The 10,689-nt window shown below is 34.1% G+C and overlaps 1 protein-coding gene across 1 annotated transcript; it reads right to left on the reverse strand.

The window, feature by feature from the left end:
• Window positions 1-1,224: 1,224 nt before the first annotated feature.
• LOC126787622 (transcription factor MYB46) lies at window positions 1,225-4,531 on the reverse strand. Its single transcript, XM_050513492.1, has 2 exons — window positions 4,148-4,531; window positions 1,225-2,452 (listed from the first exon to the last, which is right to left on the reverse strand). Exons 1-2 carry the CDS (start codon window positions 4,450-4,452, stop codon window positions 1,762-1,764), a joined length of 996 nt encoding a protein of 331 aa, XP_050369449.1. The 5' UTR covers window positions 4,453-4,531; the 3' UTR covers window positions 1,225-1,761.
• Between the last annotated feature and the right edge of the window lie 6,158 nt (window positions 4,532-10,689).

The raw sequence follows: 10,689 nt of genomic DNA on the forward strand, positions 1-10,689 counted from the left end.
TTTTTAACATTGAGATTGTTAAAATGTGAATTGTCTTCGGACCTGATTTTTGGTACAATATGATGTGTGATTATTGTACGTGTTTGGCAAGTCGGAACCTAGCCTTTGGCCGGGCGAAAGTTACGATACAGTTAGAGCTCTAGTCTGTCTGCCTTAGTACTGCATGTGAGGTAACGGGTGGTTATCTGCTCCTGGGTACTCAGTTTATTTTGGATGTTGGGTAGCGGGTGGCTATCCAATATCAACGGTGTATTACGAGAGGGGTAACAGATGTGTACCAGCGTTCTTGGTACCCGTATTATAAATGCATTGGGTAACCAGAAGGGTTACTTAATTTTCTCATGAGTGTTTCATTTCATATTTCTTTGGGTCAACCAGACGGGCTGACCATTGACTCATGAGGGCATTTATAGTTGTTGTTTTGTGATCTTTCGTATATTTTGATATGCGAATTATATTTGATTTTACTCATACAAGCTTTAAGCTTACCGGGTTTGTGTTTACAATCCCGGTGCACCAATTCGATGGTGTAGGGGATAATTCCGCAGATGCTGATTAGTGGAGGTTGAGTGACGACTACAGAGGCTCGAAGTCGTTCGTATCCTACTTGTGGTGAGGTTTTAGCGTGGATTTGTGTGTGAGAATTTGTGTAATTTCATTTGTGAGATTTGTGAGCGATTTGTGAGCGATTTGTGAGCGATTTGTGAGCGATTTGTGAGGATTATTACATTTCCATTTTATGTATGGATTATAAATTTGGGTTGTAATAATTGGTTGTCTGAGTTGTATTGAGAACTCAGAATTGATCCGCTGTTACACTTTAATGATTTCGAATTATTTGAGATTATTTTGTGTTTAACGACTTTAGAATTTTGAGTTTTTAAGCTCGAAATTTTGGGGTCGTTACATGTAGCCATTTCCATCCAATGGAGAAATAAGCATAAAATTAATGGCTATATATTGAAGAGACAATGAAGTTCATCCCCATCGGATGAACTGATGAAGGATGGATTAAATTCTTCAAACAATTCTATTCGATCCTATTTCATCCAAATTTTCAAAGACTTTTCCATGATATTATAGTTGGATGATTCAACTTATAACAGTATGTTTTTGTCGCAAGATAAAGATTTGGCTCAAAAGGTAACTGTATATACGTACTGATAAAGGTACATTTGTGTGAGAGAGAGAGCTATATTATCTTCACGATCAATTTCTGCAGTACAACCTACTTATTTTCCAGAGAAAACAAAATTCCACCAACCGGCCACTCTTCCTCCTTTTGTACATTTCATAATAACTACGATTTATACACCAATTAACTAATTATTGATGATCATCATCTTGAAAATGGTTGTATATCTCTTCTCTCCCTAGCTACTTTATATATATATATATATATATATATGCAGCAACAGCAGCAGCTATTCACAACTACTCTCTTCACACGAACTGTATTCTTGATAGTAATCTCAATCAGTACTGAATGAGAGCTTCTCTCTGGAATACGAAATCAACTGTGACCTTTATTTCATACCTTTCCCCTTTCACCTAAGCTGTATATGAACTTCCCAATTGTTTGACAGACCTAAAAAAAGAAAATGTAAAAGCTATGGCTAGTACTGTTCCACCAGTCTTGAGGAAATAAACAGGGATCACCATTTAGAAAATGAAGAAGAAATTAAGGAGTATATGTGGGAAGGGTAAAAAAAAGATGAAGAAAAAGAAGATAGAGGGTTTATTGGAAGGCAATGATTTATCTCAACTCTGGTAGTCAAGTAAAGGAAAAGAGGAAACATCTTTCATCAGATCCTCCAAGTCCCACTCTCCCATTGTTAGCCCTTGATCCTGATCGTCTTCAAAGTAATTACCAACCCCAATCATGTTCTCACCTTTGATGATATTGTTATTGTTACCGTAGTAACGATTATGATCATAGAAGATAGTTTCAGTTTTAAGATTTTGATTCTGGTCAGTTGTGCTTACGCTTTCTAGGGGTGGCACAAAGATGTCTTCTTCTACTCTAATATTGACGTCCCCAAACACGTTAATATTATCCCCAAAGCCACAGTCATCACCAGTACCACTGCCAACTGATCCAAGCTGCTGTGTAGTGCATGGGTTTCCATTTCTGTAGTACCCGCCATGCTCGACCATTGGAAAGGGATCGAACATGTGGTTGATCAGGGAGGTTGTTTGCATGGATGAATCCGGGTAGATGGACATCATCGACGACGGTGGAATCATGTTCATGAACCCTCCTCCTCCTCCGGCCGCGGTGAAGAAATCTTTGTTGTTAGGCTGCTCCGAGGAAGAATCACTCGCATTTGGTGAGGCAGTGGAGCAGGAGGAGGAAGACAGAATTTTTAGACGTTTCTTTATGGTCGAATTCCAGAAGTTCTTGATTTCGTTGTCAGTTCGTCCTGGCAAGCGTGCTGCGATTTGAGACCACCTGTGATATATAAATATGATTAATTGAAATTGATTTATGATATATATCTGTCAGTCTCAATGTAAAAGTTTATATATTATGGGTATGTATATATAGATGAATGCATTACTTAATTGCATAACCATGCAAACTTAAAACAGAGAAATGCACGTTTTGAGTGTTTTCCACTCGAAAGCTATCTGGAGATGATGTATTGATGTAGACATTACATTAAACCGTTGTGGTAATATATATCCCTCAAACTATCAATCACTTTCTTATTCAACTATACCTTACAGTTAGGGTCTTACGGACTTAAGGGACAACCTAATAGTTTAGATCGCCGTTTGTTTTCTGTGTGTTAAATTGTTAATTTTCATGGAAGCTTATACTCTTTATTTAAGCAATATGGGCGTTGAGTGTCTTTTAACTCTAAGGCCAGATCCATATATATGTGCGTCAAACATAACCTTATTCAATTTTTATATATGCCTTCCACGTACATCTATATATATTTTAACGAAGATCTGCATATAGGAATGTATTCCAGTATGAACTATGAACGTTCTTTTTTGATGCCATGACCGAGTCGAGTTCAGCAAACAAACACATGCATAATTGCATACTATATATATATACGAGGCTTTTCAGGTAAGGAGGCCCTTATCTTAGCTTAAGGCACGGATTTTTATTTTCGACCAACTTTTCGATCCCGTTTTCACATCTCCACCGTCCAGTATCTAGTATATAACGTATAGATCATCTCCACAAAATTTCACCCGATTCCATCCCCATTAAGGTACTCATAACTTCGATTTTCTACTCAAAATATGAATGGTTTAGGTTCGGCAAATTCAATACGTTCATTGGTTTTGATTAGTTTGATACCTTAACGATCATGAAATCGGCTGAAAGTTTGTGGAGATGATCTATACATTATAACCTAGATATTGGACGGTGGAGATGTGAAAAATCGATCAAAAAGTTGATAACAAATGAAAATCCGTACCTTAGCTTAAGGTACGGACCTCCGCACCTGAAAAGCTCCGTATATATATATATATATAGATATATGTGTGTGTGTCAAAACGCAAGTTTTAAAACAAAAAAGTATTTTTGAAATACGTTTTAAAACTACTTATAGCAACCATCTAATTGAAAATCAATTGTTAATAACTAAAAAAAGATAGATACAGAAGTTTGAAATGATCATGGACACAAAGCCTAATTAAGTTTTTTTTTTAATATTGTAACGATCGACTCACTGAAGCAAAATAATGTATTCTTGTAATTGAACAGCCAGAATAGGCTAAAGTAAATGTAATTCTATATTAGGTCTAAAATAGAAGAATTGTTTTTTGTGTGGTCTTAATAGTTTAATTTTTGCAGATGTTACGAGTAATTTGAGTTATTTTTAGACTTTATGTGGTCAAACTACTCATATTATTAATTCTCATAACAGTACATTAATGTAGTTTAGTGAACGAGGGAGATGACTTAAATTGTGGACTACTGCATGAAGTCTTCTCATTATGGTTTCACGTCATATTATCCTATTAAACTGTACTCTTGTAAGACTAATTCAGCTTTAGTGAAAAGCGATTATACTAATTACTAGTTCGCTGTTCCAGTGTCCTAGCTAGAGATATCATGCATATAGTACCATACTCTTCTCCGCTAAGCTCAATAGAAACTAGTAATTAGTGACCTTATTACCTGTTACCAAGAAGGGAATGGAAATGGATGATTAGGTCTTCTTCTTGTGGAGAAAAGGCACCTCTCTTGAGGTCAGGTCTCAAGTAATTGATCCAACGAAGCCTGCAACTCTTGCCGCACCTCTCAAGGCCAGCATTTCTTGCCACGTCGCTCCAGCAGCCTTGGCCATTGTTGAGCATGTACCTCATAAGCTTCTCATCTTCTTCGGGCGACCACAAACCCTTCCTCAGTTTATTACTCATGCTGTTGTTCTTGATATTCTTACCGCCGGTACCACTCACAACACAGGGTTCCGGCTTCCTCATTGTCTATATATGACAACAGTGAGTATACTGAGGTTAAGCTAAAGAGAGAGAAGGGCTTGACCTGATCGGATCAGATCTGTTGATGTTTCTCTCCCAACTGGGTTGATGTAAAACTGTGATGACTTTATAGAGGAAAATAAAAGAGAGAGTTAGAGAGAAAGACAGAAAGAAGGCTTCATATTGTGGGAATGATGATGGTGATGATGATTGTGATGGTTGTGGGGTTTGCTTACAATATAGGGAAAACAGAAAGAAAGCGAGAAATAAGGTTGGTTGATGAGTCTGAGTAGAAAACGGTTTCGAGGGGGACCTGCTACGAGAGAGAGAGAGAGAGAGAGAGAGAGAGAGAGAGAGAGATGGATGGTCGTCTTGTCTTTGACTCCATGATCTTTGTCTGATTTCTATAGGCTAATACCTTTTTCTTCAATTTCAAGCTAGTAATATTTCTAATATATATATGAAGCTAGTCTAGGGTTTTTCTTTTTTAAACCAAGGCAACATATTAATTTGCTTCCACTTCACATAATCTCTGGCTCTCTCTACACACGTGTAGTTGAAGGTAAAAAAGAAGATAATTAAGAATAATTAATACTCTCCATTGATTGGGTCTAGTTCATTCCAGCTTCATTGCCGATTGGCAATGACATCCACGTACGTGTGTTTATGCTAATTTGGTTTTGTGTTATTAACATATCAAATTCAAATGAATCAAATTGAAATATATATATATATATATAGGAAAAGTAGAAAAGACTCCAGTATGTGGAAAGTAGCAACTTATGCTAAATTATTCTCATCTGATCGAGAAAGTTGCCTAAAGAAGTGATTTGGGGCTTTCCCGATCGATCACTCTATATATGCACTTTGTCATGAAGATATATATCTGTAGACGCCACATTGAAAGAGAGAAGAAGAAGACGTTGTCTGAAAGGGAAAGTAATTCATTTGAGTTCGAAATCTGATTGCAAAACCATTTTGCAGCTTCTGATCGAAAGGATATGCGCGAAGATGAGCTGCAATGCAAAGTCGACGACATATAGGTCGAACGATATTGTTGGATAATTTTAGTGACATGCGCTACTCCTCCTCAAACAACAATAAACATATACAAATGCAATGCATATCATTTCTCTCATGTCATGTCTATATCAGATATATATATATATATATATAATCTAATGTAAAATAATGCAATTTGGCATTTTCAAACTGGGTACGTGTATTAGTTCTTTTACTTCTTTAGCTCTTTATCTGTACTAAATTCATTCAGCAGTACGTACCATTAGGAAAATAATCATACGTGCATGTCTCACAAGTTCCACGCGCGGATCGCATGGATTGGTTTAACTTCACTAGAGTAATTTTCTGTTGTCCTATAATTAAAAGGAATCAAAGTGATAAATATCAATTAATATGGATTGCAATTGAAGTAAACCAGGCTCTTTTGCCTTCAGTTGTCAGTTTCAAATTTATTTATGTTCGATAAAGAGAGTTGAAAACGTTGTATAAATAAATAAATAAATATATATATATAAATATATATTATGTGAAAGAAGCAGGGGTGGAGCAGGATCCAGTCCAACTGAAGTTGAAGCCCACAAAAAAAAACCTTCATAAAAAATAAATAAAACATAGAGATAGCATAAAACTCTTCTAACTATTCTATAGTTCGTCACCTCTGCATCATTCTTCTTGTCTTCTTCAGTTCAAGGACTTCAAACCCATCGCCACTCCCCCGTACCACCAACCGTCATAGCTCTCATCTACATGTATAGCTTTAAGCTTATTCATTAAAAATGTCAGGTCTATTCTTGTCTCTGGTTTTGATTTCAACGGTTTAGATACGATGAGTTTTGTTTGTTTTGATGAATATGTTATTGGGTTTTTGTTCGACTAATTAGAAGCATAAGGGCCTTGAACTTGTGATTGGGTTGTTGAATGTTAATGACTTGTTTGCATAAGAAGAAGATGTTTATGCACATTATTTAAACTTTTAATTAATTGCTGACTTCAATTTGGAAGTTTGAATGTTTGGAATATATGAAGTTTTGTATTGAATTGAAGTTAATTTTTGGTGAAATTTGAATTGAATGGTTTAAGGTTCAATATTGAGGCATTAGGTTTGTGGCAGAAATTTTCCATATCTTAGTTTCTGATTCAGTTTTGCTATGTTAGTTTGATGATTCAGTTTTGCTATGTTAGTTTGGTGATGATTATCTGTCTAGTGATTATAAAATTTATAATGTATTTTTCAGGAGAGAAGTTTTAAATACACACCTCTAATTACTTAATACACATCCATATCTTTTTAGGTTTCAAATCAAATTTCATAGGTATGAGAAATGACCAAAATTTACCTCTAATTAAGAAAATACATATTACAATCTAAAAATGGTTAGTGAATTTTTATCTTTCTTTGATACATAATTATGGTTAGTAATTGATAGGCCTAATTGATAGGCCTATTCTTACTTCTTTTGGTTTCCTAGATACTAATGTCCCTATATTAATACTTTACCCACAAAAGAGTGCCTAAGAGGAATATGATCCATTATCAAAAAGAGCCACAAGAGATTCAATGATTAGTTTGGATCTCCAAACACACATGAAAACAAACAAGCTTGTCCGATGAGGCGACAGGGCTCGCCACCGGACATGAAATCGGAGGAAGTTGTTTTCTCTCAGGCGCGTGAGGCGCATTCTAAGCTTCAGCCACCTTTATTTACTCATGGAATTTATGAGGAGAAGAGAAATCAATTTTTCATATAGATCATTGACTTAATATCATAGATCATTGCTCCACTGCACCTTGAACAAAGAAGGATTGAATCGCTAGGCAATTTGAAATGACTTATTGTCATATGAAACCCACAATCTTCGAGTACCAATTGGAACTACACTATCTGCTTGCCAATAATTAGACTAATTGAGAGAAGCATTAGATCATTTAGTTCAGCTAATCAACACGAATGAATGAAGTAGTGTCATCCTCTCGACAAATGGGGGATCGATGCAACTTGCCGGCTAACATATACCCATATGTCGTACGTTTTTGATCAGTTGTAGTCGAAGCAAGATGCCTAGTTTCGGTTTCGATTAACCTAGTTTTTTCTGTTTCTTTTCTTTGATTGGAAATGAGAAGCAGGCTAGGTTGTAGTGTAGTAATTAGAGCTAGGGCTTATACAGCAGAAAATGATTGTAGAGCATAATGTAAAATGGCTTAAGATACCAACTAAATTTTAATTTTAGCATTCAAATGAACCATACCATTCTAAATTATTTGTATATTTTATTTTGATGAGATTGATAACATAATTAATCATTGCCCTTTTAATATAGGGTGGTATATGTGTCACTAATGACATTGGATGGAGTACCAAATAGTGGCGGATCTAGCCAAGGACTTGTTTAGGCTGGGCTACAGTTCATGCAAGACTTTTGGCCCTAAAATTTTTATTATATTATATTAGTGTTTAAAAAAAATAGATATATGCATAAAATTGGATTTTTAGTATGCATTTTTCTTCTTAGATCATTAAAAATCCTGAAGTATAAATCTTTTTCCTATTCTATATTTTAAATTTGAATTTGCAAGTATAAGTGATTAAGTTTCAATCTAATTAATTAGAAAAAAAACTTCTGTTCAGCATTTTATTTTTGTCATTGATTATATTTTTGTACACAAAAGTGTTTTGGCCTCGGCCAAACTTCAGCCAAACTTGAATCCTAACCTACCACAGTACCATTGGTTCAAAATGAAAAGAAAGGTTGAGAAGAAGCAAGAGAGACTAGGTCGCCATTAACTAGAGTGACTATTAATGGAGGAGAAAGTCGTACGTACTATCTATGCAAAGACAACGATCGACCTTCCTAGCTCAACAACAATAGTAGTATCAAGTAGGGTTACGTCTACAACCCATTACACATCTTCATAGGCAATGCATGCATGCTTTGATTTCTCTTTTGTACACTCGTACGTATATGATCAACTGTCATAAATTTCTCATACATAATTAAGTTTAAAATCTTGCATTTTAATAGAAACATATTCGTCTAAGATAAATAAAAAGAAATAGTGATTGATGGTTTCGTATATAGTGAGATCCTCTAAAGTCTATAAGATTTGGGTGCAGCTATAGCCACCCCATAGTCCACTTTGTTCACCCCACATATATTTATCAATTACCAAATTTCTTTGTTCACGCAATATCAATACCTAAATTATCATTTTTATAATACTTTGCCTAGTTAACCTAGCTTAGGATTAAACTAATGCCTCAAATTTCAATACCAAAATTGTTCTTTGGTTATATAATGATATAAAAATACGAAAGATGAAACAAATGGAAGCTAAAGTGTGTTCAAGTATCAAATTTGATAATCTATAAAATGCATGCAATGCGATCGATCACAAGTGAATACTATAATTTCATGTAGATGGTGCAATTTATATACTCCTATGAATATTGGACTTTAACTTATGATTTGTTGAATAAAATAATTTTAAATTAGGATGCTCGTACCCAGTTGTACGTAGGCTTCATAAGTTGTGATTTGAGAAGTTGAGTTGCTAGTTTAACAATCACCAAACTCCCAAATTGTTCTACTTAGGATAAATATGTATTAAGAGATACCAAATCTTACCTCATCTTCAGATTCCGAGAATGTGTTTTCAGTCTCCATGAGTTGTTAGCTGTTATGAATGAAGATGATGAAACCTTAATACAAAATTAGGGTTTCAATCTTTTTATTACTTACAAATTTAACTATTTAATTAATATAATTTAGTATGTATATATGTGTGTTTTGTAAAATAACAAAACTAAATTTTAATTTTAAACAACTCATTGTCTATTACTGTAATTTTACATGAGGACATTATATTATTTTAATAAATCAATAGGTTGTGGGGGTCAATTAAATAAAATGTGTCACTGTGGGGTAACAATAGCCGCACTCTAAGATTATTGGTCCACTTTTTTTTTTACTAAACCGTGGTTAGTTCGAGTTTCTTCTTGTCGGTGCATCTAGGTGTGTTAATCTCGAACACCAACAAATTAAGGCTTTAATCAAGATTAACCATACAACAAGTCAGTTGACATCCTTATACACTAGTTAAAAGGTCGATCTCGAATAATCTTTCAGAGTCCCTAACCTCCACACTTGTTCATATATATTATTATTATCTTGTATAATCTTTAATATTTAATCTTATAAATCTCAATTGATTATAAACAGCACCATGATAAATAATATTTGTATGAGACAATAATACATACGTACGTTTCAGAGTTAATATCTCTATATTACTATATATGACAATTATTATGATACAACATAGACTTTTTATTAAAAAAAAAAACCAAAAAATTACATGAACGAATGCGCGCACCTAAAACCCTAAAGAGTTCCTCCCCATTCTAGATCCAACACGCTTTGAAGACTTGGATCACTGTTATTATGTTCGTATAATTCCAGTTGCCTAAAACGAACTTACCTACTACACCATGCAAATTGAAACTTGACTAGTTGACTCAGATGCCTCTATGTATATAAGTAAAAGACTTGCAATTGAAATACAAAACTCACTAATTAAAAGAAAGAGAATACTTACATTTATTTGAATTTTAAAAAAGGTAAATTCCTCCTATGGTACCTGATGTTTGGCTACTTGGACAATTTAGTACCTAATGTATGAAAGCGGACAATTTGGTACCTAAAGTTATCAAATTTAGGTCATGTTGGTACTTATGTCAATTTTGACCATATTTTCAGGGTTATTTCCGTCATCTTATCTCAACTTTACTTCATTTTTTTATAATACCTCCAAATTGCCTCTAAGTTATCACTAAAAATTTGATAACTCATCCACTTAGTATCTGTGATGATTTACGTATATAAGTTTTCATAATGTAGCTATCAATCTAAATTAATTTTAATTATAATTAATTAAAAAAAATTGATAAAAATTACAATTGCATAAAGGTAATTTATTTCCTTTGCAGAAAATAATTAGGATACAATAATTATATTAAGAAAAAAATTTATTTTCGATATATGCAAAGTAGATGCTAAGTGGAGTAGATATATCAATTTAATTATTTCCAAAGAGAGGCAATTATAGGAAGAAATGAAGAAAAGTGTGAATTTAATGAATTTAGGACTAGAATGACGGAAATAACCCTGAAAATATGGTCAAAATTGATAGAGGTACCAAAATGACCTAAATTTGAGAAC

The sequence above is a fragment of the Argentina anserina genome, chromosome 3, assembly GCF_933775445.1.
Source record: "Argentina anserina chromosome 3, drPotAnse1.1, whole genome shotgun sequence".
Classification (NCBI taxonomy): domain Eukaryota; kingdom Viridiplantae; phylum Streptophyta; class Magnoliopsida; order Rosales; family Rosaceae; genus Argentina; species Argentina anserina.